Genomic DNA, 25,076 nt, shown 5'->3' with positions numbered 1-25,076 from the left:
TTTTGTTGAAAAACTGCCTTAATTAGTGATTTTTGTAGATTTTTTTTCTAAAAAACTACTAAATGAATTGCAATTTTACAAATAGCTTTATAATCTTTAAACCGTCGAGTACAAGTTAGAATAGTTTGACAAGGATAATTTTTTTCTATCTTGCTAAAAACGTGGACCCAAATATTTCGAATATGCCTTTCGAGCAGTCTACCGCTAAGTGTGTACAGCGGTTGCGGCGATACAGGCGTGCGGCACGTAGAAATATTTGTTTAAATTTAAAAAATTAATATAAATACAAATATTACGTACAATTTATTAAAAAAAAGATATTTCTAATTATTTTTATATAAACATATTATAATTAAAACAATTAAAATTATTTTTTACAATGCTATAATAATGTAATTTTTCTTTTAATATACGTGGTGACTATATTATTGAATGTTTTATTACAGTGAAATACATTAAGCAATATATAATTAATTTTCATTGAAAAATATAATAAAATTAAAATATAATATTAATTATACATCGTTTTCATTGTCAATAATTTGAAAATTTTCGTCAACAGCAACAGGATTTCCATCTAACAAGCTGATTTCATTGTCTTCAATAGAGTCGTCTTTAACATTTTTACAATTCTCTGGTGTACATGCACATACTGCGCAGCATTCTAAATTATAGGAAATACAATTACAATTTTTCGTAGAACATTTTCCGGTACATGAGCAGAAATACTTTTGTAACATATCTAAACTAGTTTCGCCTTCAAAATAATTAAAATCGAAACAATTATTTTCCATTGTCCAACCATGGGTTAATGGATCAAGAGATGAAATAATATTGTTTTTTGCTTGAATCCATTCATTTATTTGCCACTTTGCTCTTAAGTAATGTTGTAATAATGCTGGTTTCGAAGGTGGTAATTTTTCATTAGATGCATTTTTTTAGCGCCTACAGCACCTCAACCGCTGTACACGCTTAGCGGGATACTCCCGAAAGGCATATTCGAAATATTTGGGTCCACGTTTTTAGCGAGATAGAAACCATTTATCCTTGTCAAAATATTCTTGTACTCGACGGTTTAAAGATTATAAAGCTATTTGTAAAATTGCAATTCATTTAGTAGTTTTTTAGAAAAAAAATCCCAAAAATCACTAATTACGGCATTTTTTCAACAAAAAAATGCACATAACTCGAAAAGGAAGCATTTTTCGAAAAATTATCAAGAGAGAAAAAGTGTTTATTTTGATGAGATACATCTAAAAAAATGATTCCGAAACAATTAGGTGAAATTGCTTTTTTGTATAAGTTATTTGTTAATAACAATTGCCGGCCCACTTGTAAAAATTTAAAAAAAATACATTTCATCTTGGAAAAATATATAGAATCGAATAAAAAAGGTTTGGTGCATTAGAAATGCAAAAAGAATTTTAGTCGGTTGATGCTCTGCTTATAGGGGTAAACCGCTCGCCTATAACCACTTTCGTATAGATAATCGATTTTGTTTTAAATATTTCGTTTTTTTTTGATTTTTTTTTATTTTTGAATTCCGCAATAATAGGTGATAAAAATATAGAGCCCTTGGTTGCGTTATCAGTTTCCGTTTGTGAGACAAATGCTACATCAAAAATTTTTAATGTTCAAATAATTAATTTCTAAAATTTGAAGTGAAGACCACGACTAATAAATTTAAATTAATTTGCTATTTTTATTAGAAATAAGTCACAATTTCACTTTCTTTTGCTTCTTCATGTTCCGCTCCTATCGGAGATTGGAAATCATTCTGGCAATTATAATTTTGTTAGTTACGTGCCTACGCTTCTTCTGCCTTTGATTTTACCCTGCATTATATTCCTTAGTAGTTCGTATTTTTCACCTCTTATGATGTGCCCCAAATATTCCAATTTCCTGATTTTTATGGAATTTAAAACTTCGCATTGTTTTCCTAGATGTTCGAGAACTTGTTCGTTTGTTTTGCGAACCATCCATGATATTTTCAAAATACATCGGTAACACCACATTTCGAATGCTTCTAGGTTTTTAATGCTGGATTTTTTAAGGTTCCAAGCTTCAACCCCATACAAAAGGGTAGAGAAAATATAACATCGAAGCATTCTTATTCGGAGCGATATATTGATATCGCGATTACAAAAAATTTTTCTCATTCTATTAAAAATTGACCGTGCAATTTCAACGCGGCATCTTATTTCTGTTGTCTGATCAGTATCTTCTGTGATCCATGCTCCAAGGTATTTGTACGAAGATATTTGTTCAATTTCTGTATTATCTAGTACTAGCTTAACTTTGATGTTTTGTGCTTTTGTAAATACCATGAACTTGGTTTTCTTCAAATTTATTTTTAGTCCATAATCGTTGCAATATATATTTAGTTGTTCAGCACGGTGTTGCAGTTCTTCTAGTATTCCTGTCAGAAGGACGGTGTCGTCAGCATATCTTATGTTATTAAGTGGCTCACCGTTTATTATAAGCCCTCACTGACCTCGGCAAGCGCTAATTCTGAGATGGCTTCACTGTATAAATTGAATAACAAGGGTGATAAAATACACCATTGGCGGACCCCACGGCGAATTTGGATATCCTCGGTCAGTTCATTTTCAACTTTCACTTCTGCTGTTTGGTTCCAATAGAGGTTACATATGATTCTAATGTCTCTACTGTCTATGTTTTTATTTAATAAAATTTCTTTAAGCCGATTATGCTGCACTCTGTCAAATGCCTTTTCAAAATCAATGAAACAGGCATATACTTCCTGATTTATATTTAAGCATCTCTGCAAAAGAACACTTACTGCAAACAGTGCATCTCGTGTTCCCAGTCCTTTCCTAAATCCCATTTGTATATTACTTATGCCTTCATCTAATTTCCTATATATTCTATTGTGAATTACTTTTAAAAACAATTTCAAGACATGACTCATTAAGGCTATGGTGCGATATTCATTGCATTGGCTTTTTTGGGTAGCAGTATGAATGTTGATTGGAGCCATTCTTTAGGTATTATACCTGTTCTATATATGGTATTGAATAGATCCAAAAGAAGATCATAGATTCATTATTTAGAATTTTGAGTAATTCGATAGGAACTTCATCAGGCCAGAGAGATTTACCACCTTTAGCTTATTTTATTGCATATATTCAATTTCTTTTCGTATAATGTCAGGCCCAATATCATCCTTAAATTCTTTTGGTGCTTCTGTTCTCTCTTTGTCTTCAAAAAGTTGTGCTATATATTGTGCCCATATCTGCATTTTTTGGTTTATATCTGTTATAAGTGCACCACTTTCATCTCTTAGTTGACTAGTTTGAAGTGTTTTTCTCATTCTTGTCAATTCTCTAATTCTTTTATGCATGTTAAAAAGTCATATTTTTTCTCAATTTCTTCTAGTTCTTGGCACTGCTCATGTAACATTCTCTCCTTAGCTTCTTTTATTCTCTTTTTAATTAATCGATCAGTTTCATTATATTTAATTGGATTTTTTGTTTTGAATAATTTTCTTTCATTCATTAATAGTAGTATTTCTTCAGTCATCCAGTCTTTATGTTTTCTTTTCTTTTCACTTTAAAATAAGTATATTTTGGCGTTTAAATTTCCAATTCAGAAATCGGCCTCAAAATACAAAACATTAATGAATTAAACAAATTTTGTTTTTATTGCTGTCCTTCGATCAAACTCTATTTTAATTTTCCCTTACGTGTTTATTTATTTAATTTTTCTAGTTTTAATATAATATTGATGTTCAGTTGTTCAAACATTTAATGGTCTTGATGTTCAATGATGGTCTTGAAATAAAACTTATAGCATTCACAAGGCAACTTATAAATACAATTCTTTGTTCTTTCTTGTTCACTGTTAGGTTTAGTTTTAGATAAAATTGATCTCAATGTGTTTGTTTTGAATGTTGTCGAAATGTTGAATTTGGTTTTTCCGATAATCCCTTTGTGCGTGGTATTGTCATTTTCCTCGTATTATTTCTTGTGAATGGAATAGGATTCCGTTCCAAGTTGTTCCGTTTCATTCAGTCTATTTTTAAGAACTCTTTATTTATAAACGACAAAATATAAATATCCCAGTCTGGTTAAAAAAAAAGTCGAAAATTTTTTCGCAGATATCTGAAGCTTTTACGACATAGGTGGGGGTTACTAGATGACGAATAGATGAAAAAGTACTCGTATTTTTACCTTGCGTTTTTTTTAAACAATAATTTATGGTCACAATTTGATTTTTTTCTATAAGTTTTTTCCCTTATATTTTACATTAACAATATTTATATCATTTTTTTATATCAAGAATTTCTTTATTTTCCCGTTTTTTAAATTAAAATTGATAAATAATTTACGGAGATCTTTGCAAAATAGCAGTTTTTTGCACTTAACTTTTTCCTGAAACCACCCTTCCTCGTATGGGGAAAACGGAAAAATCGATTTACTAAGAATCGGTGTGTCGTAGAAAAAAATATTTTAATTAAAAAATGTAGCTAAGACAATTTTAGCGCGAATTTTGCCTTTTTTACGATTCTCATTTTTGCACTTTTTGGGGCCCCATAGACATTTTATCAAAAATTCAGCTTGTTTGTCTTGTTTTTAGAAATAAAATTTCTGACCACTGGACTATAGACAAATAACAAATATAGTTTTATTTCTTCTTTTAACTGTCTTGGCCTAAATATTTACCAACAGCATGTGTTGAGCATGTGCACGATTATACCGAAAACATGTTTGCCTAAATTCATCTTGAGCTAACCAGAGAATTTATTATTTGTTCAATGAAATTATGTAAATATAAAAGGGTCATGCATAATTGTGTGTACAGGAAAATTCAATTTTATGTCACGGAAAATACACAGCAGGTTTTTGCAAAATACAATAAATATTCATATAATCGTTTTAGCTTATATGAACTACTAGTTTTAATAGTTCTAATATTATTTTTACAAATATTTATAAAGGCCGACGATTTAGAAAAGACGTAGACGTAGAAAAAGATAATTGTAACTTGGAGATTTTTGGTAAATATTTTTAACACTTTAAGGTTCAATCCCGTAGCAAGAGGAAATATTATCGTAACAATTTTAAATGGAAAAGGGATCAAGTGACACATAATTGTACAGATTATTAAATTTTCTCTTCGTGGCTTAATTTAATAGTTTTTGCTCAGGAATTGCCCAAAAAATGGTGAGTTGTTCACGATTTTCAGTTAATCGAAGTAGTTGTTATAATGCATGTCTCTAAAATTTTCGAAAAAAAAGTAAGACAGCTGAATATAGGAAGAGGTAATCTTCTAACAAATAAATCAATACAGATTGCCGCCTATGCCGATGATATCAGCATCATGTCTCGCAGAACAGAAGAGGCGGCAGAAATATATTCACAATTAAAAACAAAGGCAAAAGAGACCAAACTAGAAATAAATATTCAAAAGACAAAAGGTTAACACAGGCAAGAGCTAGGAGAAACAGACGCACAGTTGAATTAGAGGACGATATTGAAACGGTAGAAAGTTTCACATATTTAGGAGTTGCATTAAACATGGATTGAACAGAAGAACCAGAAATCCAAAGAAGAATAGTTGAGGAAAACAAAGCTTATTTTTCACTAGATCATGTGTTTCGCTTCAAAAACACACACTGGAGATCGAAAATCAGGGTCTACAAAACTATTATCAGACCAATAGTATGTTATGGATGCGAGACATGGGTGATGACAGAAGAGACAAAAAGAAAACTGGAAGTCTTCGAAAGAAAAGTCCTAAGAAAGATATTTGGACCTATTAACGAAAACGGAATATGGAGATCCAGGTATAACCATGAACTCTACCAACTGTTCAAAGAGACACCGATCTCAGAATTCATTAAACTTCAGAGACTTCGCTGGGCTGGTCATGTAGTAAGAATGGAGACAGAAAGATTGCCCAAAAGAGCCCTTGATAGTAAAATGCAGGGCGCAAGACCAAAAGGAAGGCCACGGAAAAGATGGGAGGATGAAGTGGCAGAAGACGCGCAAAATTTGCTAGACGTGAGAACCTGGAGAAGATCGGCGCGGGACCGACAAGGTTGGAGGCATAGTTTGGAGGAGACTAAGGCCCGATTTGGGCTGTAGCGCCATTGGAGAGGGAGAGAGAGAAATTAGGTTTATTTTATTAATTAAATACAGGAAATAAGTCTACATATTTAAGGTTTATAATCTATTTTTATAGAACAGAATCAGTGATCTGCGATGGCACGTAAATTTGGTCTTGCATGTGCAATAAGCCCTTGGCAAAATTCTTTGCCTAAGTTGATCTTCATTTTGGGCTTCCCAGCCCAATATACACCATTGGACTCAAAACAGCCCTAAACTCTTCTATAGGCCTCGCCTGAGTCACGTTTGGAGGGTTGTCGTACTTGGAAACAAAATTTATATTTTGAGCAGTTAACCAATCTGTGGTTCTCCTGACGTAATGGCATGATGCTAGGTCGGGCCAAAATATGATTTTTTTATTGGGGTGATAAGTAATTATAAAATAAACTAGCTTTGTAAGACACCTGTCAACGTAATTGTCAGCATTGAAAACTTCACCGCGAACACGCCCAACAAACGGCTTTGAAACACCAGCTTCTGAGATTGCACACCATACCAAAATTTTATCGGCAAATTTCACTTTTCCCTTTTACTTCGTCCGGTGCACCTTCTTGCACCTTCTACATTACTCGTATAAAATCCGTCGTTGCCCTTCGTTGCCGGAATTGAATAAAGTAAAATACTTTTCATTATCAATAAATCGTTGACACAGAAATATTTTGAGCACTAAACATTCTTACAATATCGCGTTTTGGTACATGTCCAACTAAACGATAAATACTTGAACAATGTTAAGTTTGTACGACATCTTCTATCTATCTATAGCCCAAAATCTATTCATGCATTGAATATAGGCCTCTCCCATTTGTCTCTATCTTCTGTTTGTCTTTTCCACATTGGACCTGCGCTTTGCTCAATGTCATCTTTCCATCTCATTTGCGGTCGACCTCTTGACCTTTTTGCGACATCTTAATGAACCGTATTTGTCAAAACTGACATTGTTTACAATCGTTTAAGTTGTTTACTAACGGCAACTTGGTCCAATGCTTCCTACCAATAATACTTTTAAATCTACAGTTTTCCGAAAACTTTGAAGACATACGTTAGTAGTGACATTGCGTATTTGTGTCCAATCGCGAATGTTCTTGAGCCATGATATCTGCTTACTTCTAATTCCTTTGCGGATCTTGATTTTACCTTTAATAACGTTTTGGATTTTTGAAATATTGTTACTCATGTTTAACTGCTATATTTTAAACAATAATGGCTAATCACAAAAATTGTTTACATATTTTTAAAAATTCATTGATAGCTTTTCTAAACATTTTTAATTGTTGCAGGTACTAGACGGTACGTTTTCGAAGACTCCAGTTACGCCGTTCTTATAAAAGCTGCTATAGATGCGTCTCCAGAAAAAAGATTGACGTTGGATCAAATTTACAAATGGATGAAGCAAAACGTGCCTACACTGAAGGATAGATCTAAAGGAGAGACAACTTGGAAAAATTCCATTCGTCATAACTTATCGTACCACGGTCAGTTTGTTAGAGTAGCATCTAATAGTCATCGTTCTTTTTGGACGTTTGACCCAACGGGAAAAGGTAAGTTTACAAAATAAAATTTTTTATATACTTTTTTCTCACGAACATATTCTCGATCGAATATTCTTCATTTAAATCTTTTTTGTTAAGTCCTCTGCCACAGTCATTTCATCTTCTCATCGGTTTTGTTCCACCTCTTTTTCCTCAACTCTTCTAACTGCTCTATCCTTCGTTCCAATTTAGCTAAATCTTCTACTTATTCTTCTTCTTTTTACGTAGACATGACTCTGTCTGTTTTTCAATGTGCCTTCAGTAAGTTGTCGTTCCATCGTTTTCGTGGTCTTCCTACTGATCGCTTTTCTATTCAGGAACCGTCTTTTGCCGTCTTTACTTCTCTATTTCTTGCCATTCGGCTTATATGATAGTAATTTTCTTCTCTTCTATCTCTTACCCAGTTCTCAACGTTCTCCACCTTGCATATACGTCGTATATCTGTACTTCTAGCTTTGTCCCATAGTGTCTTACCATCAATTTTTCTAACTGTTTCATCTCTGCTGTTTCTACATCCTTTTTGCCATTTCTGTGCCTGGTCGTGTTTTCCCACGTATTTCATTATTGGTCTGATGAATGTTTTGTAAATTTTGGCTCTCATTTTTTTCACGATATTTTTATTTCTCCGTATTGTTTCATTCAGGCAGCCTGTGGCTGTTGAATGTTCTTGTGCTCTATTCACTTGATATTTCACTACAGTTTCGACTTTCCGTAGCTAGATAATGTGATGCCTAGATATTTAAACTCAATCACTTGTTCTATTATCTCACCTTCCAGCTCCAATTTACATCTTAGTAAATTTGCTGGTGTAATCATGCATTTTGTCTTTTTTGGGGAAATTACCCATTGTTCAATCGAGCAAGTGAAAACATTCAAATACTTGGGAATGATGGTGAATGACCAATGGGATCCTCAACAAGAAATAAAATGCCGTACCGAACAAGCAAGACAAGCTTTTCTTAAATTTAAACCGCTACTTTGTAACCGCAATCTTTCCTTCAATCTCCGTTACAGAATGGTTAAGTGCTATGTATGGTCTATATTGTTATACGGCATGGAGACATGGGCGTTGAAAATATCTTCCATTAACAAGTTGGAAGCCTTCGAAATGTGGACCTTGCGAAGAATGTTCCGCATACCATGGACAGATAGGGTGAGAAACGAGGAAGTCCTAAGAAGAACAAATACTGAGAGAGAATTGCTCAGCTTGATCAAGGCACGAAAGATTGGATACCTGGGCCACATCCTGAGAGGGGAAAAATACGCAATCCCTCAACTAATTATCCAAGGAAAGATTGAGGGCAAGAGAGGAGTAGGTCGCAAACAAATGTCGTGGCTGCGAAATATAAAGAACTGGACAGGCGTAACTAACACTGGCGAACTTTTGCATGCCGCAAAAGACAGACGTCTAACATTAAGATAATTCGCCAACGCACTATAGGTGCACGGCACCATAAGAAGAAGAAGGGGAAATTACTATGTTCAATTTTCTGAAGCATACGTTGTAAATCGTCTTCACTTTGAGAGAGTAGTATTGCGTCGTCTGCATAGCAGATTATTTTTCTCTCATTTGGTGTTCTTTTTTAGTTCTTACTTTTTTAATTATTTCATTCATAATCAGGTTGAACAATAGAGGACTCTAGGAATCTTCTTGTCTTATTCCATTGCCAGCTTCAATAGGGTCGGTTAGTTCTTCTTCTACTTTTTCTTTTATTGTGTTGATTTGGTAGATATTTTCGATGGTTTTTGATTATTCTTAGAGGTATCTCTCGAGTAAAATAAGTGAATAACGTTCATTCATTTGACCCGGTCAAATGCCTTCTTATGGTTCACGAAACATAAATATGCCGGTTTGTTGTATTCTAATGATTTCTATTGCATTGGCCTCATTATAAATCTAGCGTCGATGCATGATCTTCCCGACTTAAAACCTTGTTGTTCTTCTGCTAGTGTTATAATTATTTCATTCAGTTCATTTGTTATCACTTTGGTTGTTAATTTTAGTGTTGTGTTTAATAAATTAATTCCTCTGTAATTTTCCGAGTCCGATTTGTCTCCCTTTTTGAAGAGAGGTATTAGGATGCTTGATCTCCTGATTTGTTTTGTTCTATAATTTTTTGGATTAGTTTTAATAGTTGTTTGGTCATATCTTGGCCCTGTATTGAAAGTAGTTTACCCATGTTTCCTTCTGAATGTGTTTCGGTTTTATTAATCCGTTTATCTCTTTTTTGTCCTCTGGTCATTCTCCATATTTCTTTTTGTGCTCCGTAGAAGTCGTAATTCATCTTTTTTGATGCCAGTCTTCACTTTTATTTGTCTAACTAATGTATTTGTGTCATTTCTAATTCGTTTATAATGGTTATATGCCTGTTGTGTTTTGTATTTTGTCTTCACGTCCTTTCTAAAGAATAATGTTTTCTTTTTTGATATGTTAATACAAACTGTAAGCTAACATATTTGGGGTTAATTTTCTACTATACCGCTTCTCAATGTGGAAACTTTACGAAAACTGCCATTCCACCAAAAAATCAACCACAATTGGAATTATCGACCAATGTTACATTAAAAACTCACCCTGTATGTTTAAGGTGTCACTATTTATAATAAAATATTTATACATATTTTTTTAAATTTGTTTCAGGACGCAAAAGATCAGTATCAATGGATCCAAAAGCTCTCGATTCTGCAAGACAAAAAGCCAGGCGTAATGCTAAAAAGAGCGGCAAAAAGAATTCAGGAACAGTTGTACCAGACCGTACCAGTAGGCTTTGTTCCATACCTTCACAAGAAGTACTATCGTCTTTTCAACAGAACACAATTGTTAGCCACAACTACAATGCAGATACCGATGTTTCTAGAGCCAGGTCATTCTCAACTGGTTCACAGGCGTTTTTAAGCAGACGTACACCCATTCAAGTTGTAGCTCCGTCACTTAGACAGGAAGTACTAGTCCATCATAGCCAACAGGCAAATTTTACCGACGTAGGACCTAGGACATCTTCAGGTGGTTCCAAGTCTTATCTACGTAAATGTTTCGAAAAAATCAAATCTGCAGTAGGAGTTGGCGCAAACAAAAAACAAAAATTTGTTAGATCACAATCTCTTAGAGAAAAAAGTTCTAGCATTTTACATAATCAGTATGTTATTCCGACAATTCCTGACATGTACAATTTGTCGCATGATACGCACCGATATCGCCTGAATTCAATGGGATCTACGTCTCCACTAAGTACTTCTTCAGAACTGTTTGTACAACATAATAATCAATGGGGTCAATTTGCTCAGAAGCAGTTTGTGTCAAATCAAATACAAATCCAACCTCTCGTACAACCTATTATAAATAATGCTAATTTTATTGGCATGGCATGTGGAAACGTACCTAACCCAATCAATGGTGGTTATATTTGCCAAACAGCTTCTTACTCCAACCATCAAAATGTCGTGAATACACAAAATGAAAACATCGTTCCTAATGGGCAAATATTAGATGGAAATATACATAGTAATATCTATGGAACTTCAGACATTGATGATAATGATTTTACTGCTCTGTCAAATGATTTTCAACAGCGAGTGACGATTGAACCAAATCAAAGCCATGACGTCACTACATTTTTAAACGATGATGATTACCTCCATCAACTTGCAAGTGCAGTAAGTAGCTATACTAAACCAGAAGAAAATCCAAGTGGGCTACAAGATATTGACAACATTGAAATTGATAATAGAGGGGCTGTTAATTGTAATATTGGAGATGTTATTAATTACGAATTGGGTTTGGATGGTAATTTAGATTTTAACTAATAAACAGGAATATTCTGTTACTTCCATTAGCGGAAGGTTATATTTCAGTCAACAATCAAAGCAATTAAGGGGCTTCATATAAGAATCTACTAGCTCAAATTTCTAAATAGCACTGAAACTGTCTCATAAAATAAATTATAATTTTAGACCGTAAATCTGCTAATTTAATGTTTTTATTTTAATCAAAAAAGTGCGAAATGTAAGTTCCGAGAATAAGTAAACAATGAATTAAAAAATTAAGCCGCTTTTTGCACTAAACCTTTACTTTTACTTTTAAATTTTTTTATAGTTACTAAAATAAAAAGTCCTTTTTGTGATATCTAAACATTAATAAGTTTCATTACTTTACAGTAGTCTAAACCTTTTCTATTTTCATTACTTTCATCATGATTTTTTTTTGTATCTTCTTTCTGTATTTTCTCTTCAATTAAAGTTTTTAATTAAAGCACCAAATTTCTTTTTTATGTGGGAGGACAAGTGCTTTCTGAGCGTTTCTTTATTTTATTAATGCTTTCTTACTTTTACGTTCTTATCTTGTTCCTCTTAGCTATCATCCAATAATTTTTCTTTTATCCGTTTTATTAGGCTTGCTTTCCATATAATATTCACCCATACTATCTTAACATCTGTACTTTCATCAGTGACACATTTTTCATTATTTTGTCGTTTAATTTGTTTATTGATTTTAGTCCAGTGTCTTTTATTTTTCCTTCGAAATGTTTAGTTTTTTTAAACTCTTGGGGGTAAACCTTTTAGTATTTTACTTATAATGTTTAAAATTAAGTGAAATTGTTTTGCAAACTATATCATGGCGTACTCTGAAAATGTGACGTACACTTATGGCTAAAGAAAAAAGAGACAAAAACTTGTAGGTAAATATTAACAGCACAGAAACTATTACATTAAGTTTCAACATTATATAATATTTGCTTTATTTTCCATGAAAGGTAATTTTTACAAGCTGTAAGTTTCTTCTTGCTTTAAGTGAGATACTACAAATCTCTAATATTTTTCTGATGTATTTTTCGTACCTATTTTTAAGCTTATTCTATAGGATTTTTGCTAATTTATACGATAAATGTAATAATGTAGTTAGTAATAAAAAGGGTCATAATTTAGTTCTAAATAGTTTAAAGAAACGTTGTAAATCCAATTTATAATTTGATTGGTATAAAATCTCAGGTATATAATCTCAGTGTAATGTAAATACTATTTAGTGAAATAAAATATTAAGTCATAAACATTATTTTGTTTTATTTCCAATTTTGAATTTCGGAACAATAGAATAGAATAGAAATATGCTTTATTGTCACTGGAAATTATACAATTTCATGGACAAAGCTTACAAATAGTCAAAAAAATAACAATAACAATTTTAAATTTACTAAAATTACATAAATCGTCAATATCACAAAATAAAAGATAATAAAATAAACAAACTATTGCAAACTTTAAGCAAATTGCATAATAAAACATTACGAACTAATAAGTTTAAGTTGCTGCATGTAATACCCAAATATACAGGGGTTCATCAGGGCCTGTAGATTTTTTGGGTTTAAGTTTTTTAATACTATTTATATCTAATTATGTGATATATTTAAAGGTAAAAGAACCCCACTCAGTACTTTGAGAATGACAATGTGTGCAGTCAGATGTATCCTACACTGATGCAAAATATTTAGCAAAGGCACTCGCAATATCAAAAGGTGTATTAAACTTTGAGTTGTTTAATGTCATTTCTATGGGAACTCCACTATTCTTATATTTTGACTTAAAGAATGTCCACAATTTGTTTAGGTCAGCAAGTAGATAGTTCTCAAGTGATATAAGTTATGCTCATATTTGCTTTGGTTTTTGATATCAGTTCTTAAAAGCTGAAATTCAACACTCTTTGGGCTCCCTAGGGCTTTATTTACACAAAAACGATGCAGACTTCTTTTCTTTTTAATTTTATGGACCAAATCTTGAGAGAACCAGTTTCGAAACCTGGAAGTAGAGTTGCTGGCTCTTCTTTTGGCTTTAGGAGTAGAACAATTTACAAAGGTGTACATTTGACTATAAAAAAACTATATAAAAAAAGGCATTTTTAACATCCTTATATAAGAATAATGAGGACCAGTTAAACTGAAAAATTAAATGATAAAGATGCGAGTAGTAACCTTGAGCATAGTTGTATGTATATACCTTTTTGTTGCCTGGTAAATCAGCTATTTCAGTTATTAACGCCTATTTTTGGCTGATATGCGGTTACCTTTGGTAGTCCAGAGTTTGTGATGTTTTGACTTAATTGTAATTTTAAAGGAAATGCCGTATTAAAAATACAGACAAGCCTATCTAAAAAATTATTAGAATTATAGTACACGTCCATAGAGGGACCTTCTTCTTTAAATAAGTGAAAAATTAAAAAAATGCGAGACATCAAGAAATTTACATTTTTATAAAATTAATTAAAAAGAGTGTATTTGATAGAGTTTAAGAAGACTATGTATTAAAATACAAAAGGAAAAGTGATTTGTTTGAAGAAACCCTTAAAATGCCAATTAATATAGTAGTAAATAAGGCAGAAGATGGTTCTCAAATAGGAAGACGATGAGTGGGAAGACCACGAAATTGATAGAACGACAACTTACTGGAGACACATTGAAAAACAACACAGAGTCAGGTATATACAAAAAAGAAAGAAGAAGAATAAATTTCTGCTACTGTGCTGAGACTTTATTTATTTATTTTCACCATATCGAAGTTTCTGCCACACGTCAGAATTTTTTCTATAATATTTACGTTGTTATACGATCTAACTTTAACGATTAAAAAAAAGAAATTAATTAATGCATCATATATCGCACATTTTGCATGTGGAAAATGCACTGTCAAAGTTCAAAGTCAAACGTACACTTTATGGAAATACCTATGAGTAATAAAACAATATTTTTGTTGTTTTTACACATATATCACTAAAGTTTTAACACGTTTAAATCTAAACTCACAAAATATTCCACACATTCAACTTGTATCTTTATATCAGTATAACCTTAGCCTTGTGGAAATTTTTAACCCAAAGATGTAAAAAGCGTTAACCAAGGAAGAGGATACAGAATGAGAAACAAAGAAATAAAAATACTGTGTTATGCAAACGACGCAATATTGATAGCCTAAGATGAAGATAGTTTGCAAAGACTGGTCCACAGATTTAATATAAGTAAACAATAGTAGTCAGCAAAGAACCAACCAGATATAAAATAGAAATGTATGTCATCAGTATTGAACAAGTAATGGAAATAAAATACCTGGGAATTACACTGTCTAGCTATGGAGACCTGGACAAAGAAGTGAGATATCCAGTACAAAAAGCAAATAAAGTGGCAGGTTGCCTTAATAACACTATATGGCGAAACATACACATTAACACCGAGATGAAGTCATTAATTTATAAAGCCAGTGTAAGACCAATAATGACATATGCCTCAGAAAAAAGACCCAACACAGCCACAACGCAAAGGCTACTGGAAACGGCAGAGATGAGAATATTGAGAATAATTACAGGAAATACGCTGTATACAGTGTATAAATGAATGGACACAAAATAGAAAAAAAGAATATTTAGATGATACAACTCTAATAACTGCACTCGAAGACCAAATGTTAAACTTGCTACAGCTAGTGTAAACCAAAAGAAATGGACGTAGTCGCATGATCAATAAAATAAAAACAAAAATTATGATAGTCATTAAGCTCTCTGCAACAACTGGAACTTTAGACCAGTTTGAAATGGTTAACAAGTTCAATTATCGTTGATCATATATTAGTAAAGTAGGCTCTTGTGAAACCGAAATACGTAGGAAAAAAGGAACAGCTAAAAACAGCCATCATTCTTTGTCGAAGAACACCAAAATGAGATGTTACTTACCTTAATTTTTTCTATATTTAGTTACTGGTGCGAAACATGAACAATGAAATCTGACGACATAAAAATAATTGACGTCTTCTAGTTGGGGTGCTAGAGTAGAATGCTTTAAATATCATTCACAGAGCACAGAACAAATGACGTGTTGAAGTTTTTCGGACATGTTGCAACAAGAAGTAATGATAATCTTGAGAGACATAATTCCAGTAAATGTTGAAGGTCGCAGAGGCAGAGATTGCTCACCTACTCGATCCACAGAACAAGTGTAGAAAGTCAGTGGCAAGAGAACAATTCTCTGAGTTTATGAGAACAGCACAGGATAGACGCCGATGAAAAGTGATGGTTGCTTGTATGGTAAGAAACCATGACACTTAGCAATAGGGAAACGAATAGAGAGACTAGATACAGACAAAATACTAAAAACAAATTAAAAACAATAGTGAATAACCACCGAACTATTGAAGATAATGGAATAAAAAAAGAAAATATACTCATAATGTTAAAATGGCTCAGGAATGCACGAAATAATAAGAATGAGCTTTAAAGTAGCATAACTGTAATGTATACGGAAAGATTACGAAATTCGTATCATGCAGAAAATTCCTTAAACTATTTAAGGTATAAAAATTTTTTAGTACGTCCCTGGCCCGAGTATAAATATTTCTCCAATTCTCTCTTTACATTGGATGTAAAAGAAAACATTTCAAATTCCAGTTTGTAACTGCGACTTTAGATATGGTTTTATTTATTTGTACGTGTTTAATTCCATAATTTAAAAAGTTGTTTGATTCAAGGTCATTTTACGATATAATTTGAAGCCGTTTAACAAGAATTTTAGGGTTGCTTCGTTGCAAGAACAGGTTAGACATTAGATGCCGGTACCAATAGGAAGGTCGAAGTGAATTTAAGTTTTAGGTTTGAAAAGATGGGCGACTAAAGCAGTCGTGTTTAATTGAGTCGGTCAAGAAACCGGCAAATTTATCGAAGAAAAAGTGATTTATACTTCAAGTAATGTGTCACTTCAGATTAGAGTAATCACTGTTTTTTTTGTTTGTAAGCCATTTAAAGGTTAAATGTTTGTTTTTAGAAAAAGGTTAACCTATTTGAATAGTCTCATTTAAAAGATATTTCTTTATTTGTAATAATTTATTTTTGCCACAGTTTATAGCCCAGTAACAATTTTTTGTAAGTTTTGTAGCATCTCCCACTTGTTAACAGAGTTTGTAAATGGATAGGACATGTAAGTTTTTCTAACTGTTTGTGGTGAGACAAAAATAAATGTTTAATTTATTTCTCTAAATCATTTTGTTATTTATTTGGAAAAGTCTCCTCTATTTTGTGTTTTTTTTTAGGAGGGAAGAACCTTTCCCTTCTTCCAGCAGGAAGTTTTCTCGAAGCGGCGTCCCATTTAAAATAGCTAGAGGTACTTCTTGTTGTTTTGTTTTCCCATTTTTTCCAGGAGATTCATGTTAGTAACCCTTTGTTTTATTTTTGTAATTGCTCCCATCTAATCCCCTTGTCATACACTTATCCATGACTCAAGCTCTCCAAATTACCCATGAATGCCGTTCGCATAAGTTTCGTTTATTTTGCTTGCCCTATATCCACCCCCAGTAACTTCTGTCCCCAATTTTCAACCCCCCATAATAATACCCTATGGGGTAGGCAAAATATCTTCGTTACAAATTGGCACATATAAAAAGAAGAATATAATTACAGGATTCTAAGAAAAACCGTATAAAATGTAAGTCTTACATAAAAGAGTTGTTCGATGATAATAGGAAGCAACTAAACAGAAGAAACAACAAAACACGATCAGGACGTAAAACTCTGGAAGTATTTTAGGAAAACTGTATGAAAAATTACAAGAGGATATGGGTTGCACACAACTTGGGTACATGCAAACAGAACTAAACTAAATAGATACGATTAGCTATTGATGGGCTTTATCAGGTATGCGTAAATAGACTAAAACAAGGAAAAAGAAAAACCGGTTAAAAGATAAATAAAAACAAAAACATGTCGATGTAAATAACAAAACTATAACAGGTCACGGAAGAAACGGAGGATAATGTGGACATATTGAGAAGAATTCAGAAAATCAAAATAGAGAGAAAACCAGTTGGAAAGCATAATGAATGCCGCCGAAGAGATAGGGGGTTAGTTGAAACTCACCTCTTAAGGAATATTATATCTATGAATCGGTATTAACAGATCGACAGTCCTTCAAAAAGAGAAAAAAAGTCGTAAGTGGTCCTCTAAATAGCAATTGCATGTTTCTACATGCAATTGCTATTTAGAGGACCACTTTACAATTAAATTGGGAAATATACAGGACAAAGAATGGAAGGACTATTACAAGGAACTGTTAACAGAACAAAGACCACAATTCATTGGAAAAGAAAACAGGCGAAGACGAAGCAGATCCCCTCAACAAGAAATGGAAATAACAAATAGGGAAATGAGAACGGCCATAAAAGCAATTAAAAATTAAAAAGCACCGTGACCTGGAGGCATCTCACCTGAGCTTATAAAATACGGATAAAAAAAATTACACCGGATGATACAATGGATATTTCAGAAAGCCATAAATGGAGAACAGCTCCCAAAGGAATGGACGGAGGCATATATGACATCTATATTTAAAAAAGGAGATAAAAAACGGTGCGAAAACTACAGAGGAATACGCGTAATATCATCAATAGGAAGATTATATGGGAAGATAATGCGAGAAAAGATTGAGCAAGCGATAAAAGGCAAAATCGGGGAGGATCAGGCAGCCTTCACGGCAGGAAGATCATGCATAGACCACATATACACACTGGAACAACTGTTGGAAAAGACAAAAGCCAAAAAAAAGAGATATACATTTGGCATTTGTGGACCTGAGAAAGACGTATGACTCTGTACTAAGGTCAGAACTATGGGAGGCAATGTACAAGTTAGAAATACAGCCGGAACTCATAGAAGCTACAAAAGCTCTGTATAAAGAAAATAAAGTGTCCATTAAAATGGGAACAAGAATCATAGGAGACTTCACCACAACAAAAGGGCTTCTCCAGGGTTGTTCCACATCTCCAACCCTATTCAAAATATACTTAGAGAAAGCCTTGACTACATGGAAAATGCGAAGGCATGGGAGTACCGGTACGGAACGAATACCTATATACATTAAGTTTTGCAGACGATCAAATAGTGATTGCACAAGACCAAGATGACCACAGCTACATAATGAAGAAACTACAAGAAGAATATACCAAGGCTGGCCTAAGATATTAACCTCGCGAAAACAGAGTACCTACCTACAAGTGAAGAAGACATAGAAGATCTACAGATTGATGACAACGTAACAATTAAAGGAAAGGATAAATTCAAATACTTGGGGTTTATAATCACGAAAAAGGCAACAACGGAGGAAGAAATTTCACAAAGATTAGGACAAACAAGAACAGCAATCCGACAACTTAACTCAGTATGGTGGGATAGACACCTAAATATGAAGACAAAAACACAGATTTATAAAACATTAGTGCGAAGTATTATGACATATGGGGCTGAAAATTGGATCATAAACAAGAAAAACAGCAGCAGAGTAACAAGAATGGATAGGAGAAGTAATAATGAAATAAAGCAAAGAACATCAATAGAGACAGACATACTAACATATTTAGAACAAAAAAGACTAAAGTGGTATGGACATGTAAGAAGAACTAGCGACAGCAGATGGATAAAGAGAATAACCATGTTTTTCTACATTTTCACTTTTACCCGTACTTATTTGTATAGCTAATGTACATTTTCTAAATTTCATAACATATTCATAAATTCTAATAATCCAGAAAAAGTTTAATTAAAATAACGTAGTTAGCATAACGTAGATGTAATCATAACATTAAAATAGTTCCTGTTTCGATATTTCGTCACGAAATAACTGAACTTACCGTTTTTATCCATGGCGGCCAACCCCTGTCCCCTTCGAAGGTGAATCCGCAGTTGAAAAAAGGAGTGTTGTCGCAGAGCCACCTCCCTTCTTCTGGAAACTTCATCGCTTGTGCTAAGCTGAAAATAAAAATTTTATTTAGAAATTGGATCATTTTTACAATAATTACTTTTTTCTGTGACGGGAAAAACATTTATCTCTGTTGACAGATAACAAAATATCACTTTTTATGAACTTTTCCCGGATGTACTCAAATAGTAAATGAATATATTTAATTTTAAAATAAAATATACATAAATTACTTTATATTATATTAGAAGTATAATCCATAATCCGTTAATAAAACTACTGAGAACAAAGAACATCGACACACGGGATATAAGAAATAAGAATAAATAATTTAAAAACTAATAAAATAAAAATCAAAAGAGGTATTGTCACCATCACTGTTTAACGCATACTTAGAGTAAATATTCAAAAAAGCATTAGAAGATAAAGTAGCAGGCATAAAAATAAATAGCCTACTAATTTAGGGGCAAACATTAATGAAACAAACGATTATACCAAAGAAATTAGAGTTAGAATTGAAAAGGCTGGAAAATCTTAGAAAACAAGTACTAAAGTGTTATGTATTTCTGTTCTTTTGTATGGTGTGCAGACATGGACTTTAAATAAACAATGTCTTAATAAATTGAAAGTATTTGAAATGTGGGCATATCAAAGAATGCTGAGAATCTCCTGGACAGACAGAATAACCAATGAAGAAGTACTAAGAAGAACAGAGAACAGCAGGGAGATACTGGATTCAATCAAAATAAGAAAACTACAATATCTGGGTCATACAACAAGTGGTGACATATATAAATTCCTAAAACTAATAATGCAGGGAAAGAGTCAAGAAAAGCGCAAAATAGGTAGAAGAAGAATGTCCTGGCTGAGAAACCTCGGAGAATGGTTTGCATGCAGCTCAACTGAACTCTTTCGGGCTGTAGTGTCAAAAGTTGGAATAGTTCCGGACTATTCAGTACAACAGTAGAATTTTCTTTTGTTGAAATTATATCTGTTTCTGCCAGGGACAAAACTGCTGTTGATGTATCTGGTCGCAAATCGGGTGCTTTTTATCGCTGCCACACTTCTAAACACTTTATTATAATTGGTTTCAAATGAGTGTAGAGTAATAAATCATGAAGTGTCATAAAATTTGCCTGAATTTCGGTGTCGTCATGGGCGTAGGCAAATGGACGGATGTCAACTTCGTCGTCAAAAATTGATGTACCTCAAAATATCATATTTTGGATATTTTGTGATAACCAATTTTATTTAATTTTTCGATTAACTTATTCTTCAAACTCGTATTCCATTATATGGTCATTAAAGCTAATTACATTTTTATTTATAAAAACAAATTCACTTCCTTACTAAACGAATAAAAGCATTAGAAGAAACTGATAAGGGTATGACGCACCTCCTAATATTACTAAGAACTAAAATAAATCAACATGAAGACTAATAACGCGTAATGAGGTTTTACTTACACTTTCATTATAATCCCTCTTTTATTTTATTATTATCATTCGACATTCGACATTCGAGTTAGTAATTGTTACTACACCAATTAAACGTACAGTAATATTGTGATATAGAAATAGTGAAAAAGTTATAAAATGGCGACATTTACTCCAAAGAAAAGAGGTGTAAAAAATTCTCCGCTATCTGTTAGTGAAAAAGTTATAATTTTAAATGTATATGATTGCATAAAACACGATCGCCCTAGTTTGTCTGTGCAAGAAAGTGTTGAGCGATGTGCCCGAATGACTGGAATTGGACAGTCCACGATTTTTAAATTATTGCGAGAAAGAAAGATATCAGGCCAGTTAAGTCCATGCAAGAGAAAATCAGGAAGACCAATAAAAATCTTAGGTGAAGACACCAAACGTGACATTCGAAGAAAAGTTCATTCGTTTTATTTTAAAAAGGAAATACCCACCCTTGACAAAATACTAATGAAGATAAGCCAAGATAACGATATTCCTTTGATATCCAGAAAACTTTTATGGAAAACTTTAAAAAGTATGAATTTTTCCTGGGAAAAGCACAATCGAAAGGCACTATTACTGGAAAGTGATGAAATCATTTGCTGGAGACGAAAATATTTGAGAACTATAAAACAGTACCGCAGAGAGCACAAGAAAAATTTTTATCTTGATGAGACGTGGATAAACGAAGGTTATATAGTCCAAAAAATGTGGCAAGATAAAAATGTAACAAGTGCTCGCCAAGCTTTCATAGAAGGCCTTTCGACGGGTATTAAAGTGCCTTCGGGAAAAGGGAAGAGGCTTATAATTGCTCACATTGGAAGCGAAGAAGGATTTTTAAAAGAAGGTTTGTTAAGCTTTGAGTCGTGTCGGACGGGAGATTATCATGAGGACATGAATTCGGATGTCTTCGAAGACTACTTCGGGGAAATGTTAAAATTTCTTCCAGCTGATTCGGTCGTGGTTATGGATAATGCAAGCTACCATTCAAGGCGCATAGAGAAGGTACCAACTTCAGCTTGGAGAAAGCAAGAAATTATTAACTGGCTGTCAAATAAAGGTATTCAGTTTGAGACGAATTCAATAAAGAAGGAACTACTAGCCGTAGTAAAACAACATAAATCTCGCTTCATAAAATATGCCGTAGAAGATGTAGCAGAAAAGTATAAAGTAACTGTGCTACGCCTACCGCCATATCATTGCGAATTAAATCCCATAAAACTTATATGGGCACAAGTTAAAGGATATGTTGCAAGGCACAATACCACATTTAAAATGAAAGATGTCAAGGTATTGTTTGATCAAGCCATTATGGAAATCACATCAGAAAACTGGCAAAAAGCAATCCAGCATGTTTTAAAAGAGGAAGATAAAATGTGGGAACTGGACAACTTGGTCGATCAGGTGGTTGACCCTATAATTATAACACCAGGGGATGATGACAGTTCTTCGGATGAAGACTATAGTGATGTAGAATTGTAATAACGTATCCAGTAAAGTTTTTGTAGTTTTTGTGAATAAATTGATTTAAACTCCCCACAAGTGTTTCAATATGTAAAGTTCATTCGTGTGTGTTTGTGAGTATTTCCCGATTTCGGTTCGTATATATTTTATTGTTACATTTTATATTTTTTTAATAACACTGTTCTGCTGTATTACATTTTTATTTCCTTTAATATGATTTTTAAGAATGCATATTCTTTTGTCAATTAACCCACTAGCGCGCCTCTGGCTCAGTGTTTATCTGTCGATAACAATGGACTAATCCCTTAAAACAGGGTGATACCTACCTGCTCTTTATGAAACGACAGAATTTTGCAATGCGGACGGAATTTATTGACGGATTATTGACGGATTACCCTGTAGCGCTTTTGAATACTTCATGAGATTTTATTACTCTACACTCATTAGAAATAGATTATAGCTATTTCTGTCCTGTGGACTAAAGATTTATCAACATACCCCTCACCATTTTTCTTTAGTATCATTAAGTCATCCCCAGATTCAACTAAAAATGTAGATGATGATCTTCGAAATGAATGACCAATATATGAGTTACCATTTTCAAGTTGAAGAAAATTATTGGATTGGAGCTTCACAATGTAAAGCTTTGTAGACGACTTTCTTGAAAGGCAATCTTTTTCAAACTTTATACACTAAAACTTCAGTGTTTGATCTTTCAAATGACGCTAATTAGAATTCTTAATTGTTATGACAACTTAACAAATAAGCTATGAATTTAAAGAAAAGTGACTAACTTTGGCCCTAATTGTGGCAGGGCAGCTTTTTTTATTTCTGAAAAAATGTCAGCTTTCCGAATATGAAAAAACAATTTTTTTCCGGGCAATAATAAAAAAGTTTTTCTAAGTTTTTATAAGGAAAAAATTGAAGATGCTATGAATGATATAATAACACATCTCTTGCTTATGCTACCAGCAGAAATTCTGCTGCAGAATCATTGTAAATTCTTTTTTTTTTCTGAGTAATGTTATTGCTCAAACAAGTTGTTCGCGATAAAGAAATTAAATAACTTTTAACCCTTTACCGCATGAATTTTTGTTTTTTGTCAAAAATAAATTCTCAGATAAGAATTTTTTAAAAAAATCTAGGTAGGAGGAAAATTTTATTGGCAAAAACATTTTTTTTTGGTGTCAACAAACTAGTTTGAGGCTACACACTGTGCAGTATGAAACTGCAAATAACAGTTTCTTTCTTTATTAAGACTCATCATCATCCAGCCTCAAGCGTCCACTGCTGAACATAGGCCTCTTCCTCATGTTTCCGACCCCGTCTATCTTGCGCCGCTCTCATCCAGTTTTTATTGAGTCTTCTTAAATCGTCAGTCCATCTCGTAGGTGGTCGACCGACGCTTCTCTTGTCTTACCTTGGCCTCCATTCCAATAACCTCTTTGTCCATCGCCCATCTGTCATTCTGGCTATGTGTCCTGCCCATCTCCATTTTAGTCTGGCTATCTTCTCGATGATGTCAGTCACTCCGGTTCTTCTCCTGATGTCCTCGTTGGTTATTCTGTCTCGCAGAGTTATTCCTAACATGGACCGCTCCATTCTTCTCTGCGTGACTCTCAGTTTGGTAGCTGCTGCTTTTGTTAAGGTAAGTGTTTCTGCTACGTACGTGAAGACTGGGAGGACGCACTGATCAAATACCTTTCTCTTTAGGCATGTGGGCAGCTCACTTTTAAAAGTTTCTCTCAGTTTTCCAAATGCTGCCCACCCAAGGCCGATTCTTCTCTTCAGTTCATGAGTCTGGTTATCCCTGCCAATCATAATTTCATGTCCCAGGTATTTATATCTATCTACGAGTTCTATTTCTTTCCCACCATTACTGATGTTCTGGTTGGGTACCAAATTGGTCATGATTTTTGTTTTCGAGATATTTATATTTAAACCTACACTTTCTGTAGCCACAACGAGTTCCTGTACCATCTCTCTTGCCATACCTAGCCATAGGTAAGATATTACCTATTTAGCTATTACCTATTAGGTACCTTATTAAGACTAAACTAACGAAATTGTGCATTTTGTGCACATTATTATGTTTTCGCTGTATAGCTGGAAATTTGCATCTTGACCTAGTGCTCTGATCTCAATAGGGAAAATGATCAAACCCATCTTTACGTATGTCTTCTGGTGTATTTTTTTAATGGGTCCCTTTATTCGTTCAAACTCATACATCTGCTGATGGCTTCTACTTGACAGTCTTCCTACTCTGTTATGTTTACTTGGTTTTCCCGCTTTCCCTAGAGTATCGGCTATTGCCAGTTTGGTATCCAAAAGAAGTAAATAAAATTTCTTCGCTATTCTGGCTAATAACCAACAGTTCACCGCAGTTAAACAGTTCAGTTTAAAATGAAAAAATATTCGTAAATAATATTTCTTCGACCTGATTTTTACCATAAACGAGTTTCGGATCCATATCTACAAAAACGGTCAATGAGTTCATAACTTCATAGAGTACCATATATAGGACAAACTCTTTTTAGGATTTACGAGAGACCTTCAACATTTATAATTTTTAATACTTACCTGAGAAGATATCTAATACCACAATACAATGAATTTAAATTTTTTCTCGTCGTAAAAAACGTTTTTACCATGAAAAATATCTTCAAACTTCGAACACTGTTTCACGTGGTTCAGAATCTCACTTTCAGAACTATGCCGCATATCTAGCATGCACTATTAGTACGCCTCGGATATTTGCTGCCATAC

General features: G+C 33.3%; 2 protein-coding genes across 10 annotated transcripts in view; one reads left to right on the top strand and one right to left on the bottom strand.

Annotated features, from left to right (window-relative positions):
• The window catches only part of LOC140442048 (uncharacterized), a 43,992-nt gene extending 31,387 nt beyond the window's left edge, over window positions 1-12,605 (top strand). For both annotated transcript variants that reach the window (XM_072533103.1, XM_072533102.1), the window contains exons 2-3: window positions 7,412-7,672; window positions 10,305-12,605. In XM_072533103.1, coding sequence (XP_072389204.1) covers window positions 7,519-7,672; window positions 10,305-11,467 — 1,317 coding nt within the window. In that variant the 5' untranslated portion in view covers window positions 7,412-7,518 and the 3' untranslated portion in view covers window positions 11,468-12,605. The remainder of the gene's footprint in view (window positions 1-7,411; window positions 7,673-10,304) is intronic.
• The window catches only part of Mctp (multiple C2 domain and transmembrane region protein), a 204,383-nt gene that overhangs the window by 87,745 nt on the left and 91,562 nt on the right, over window positions 1-25,076 (bottom strand). For all 8 annotated transcript variants that reach the window (XM_072533100.1, XM_072533099.1, XM_072533095.1 and 5 more), the window contains one exon: window positions 19,313-19,430. In XM_072533100.1, the coding sequence (XP_072389201.1) occupies window positions 19,313-19,430 (118 nt within the window). The remainder of the gene's footprint in view (window positions 1-19,312; window positions 19,431-25,076) is intronic.

Source organism: Diabrotica undecimpunctata, chromosome 5 (assembly GCF_040954645.1).
Source record: "Diabrotica undecimpunctata isolate CICGRU chromosome 5, icDiaUnde3, whole genome shotgun sequence".
Classification (NCBI taxonomy): Eukaryota; Metazoa; Arthropoda; class Insecta; order Coleoptera; family Chrysomelidae; genus Diabrotica; species Diabrotica undecimpunctata.
This window is presented reverse-complemented; position numbering and strand designations above follow the sequence as displayed.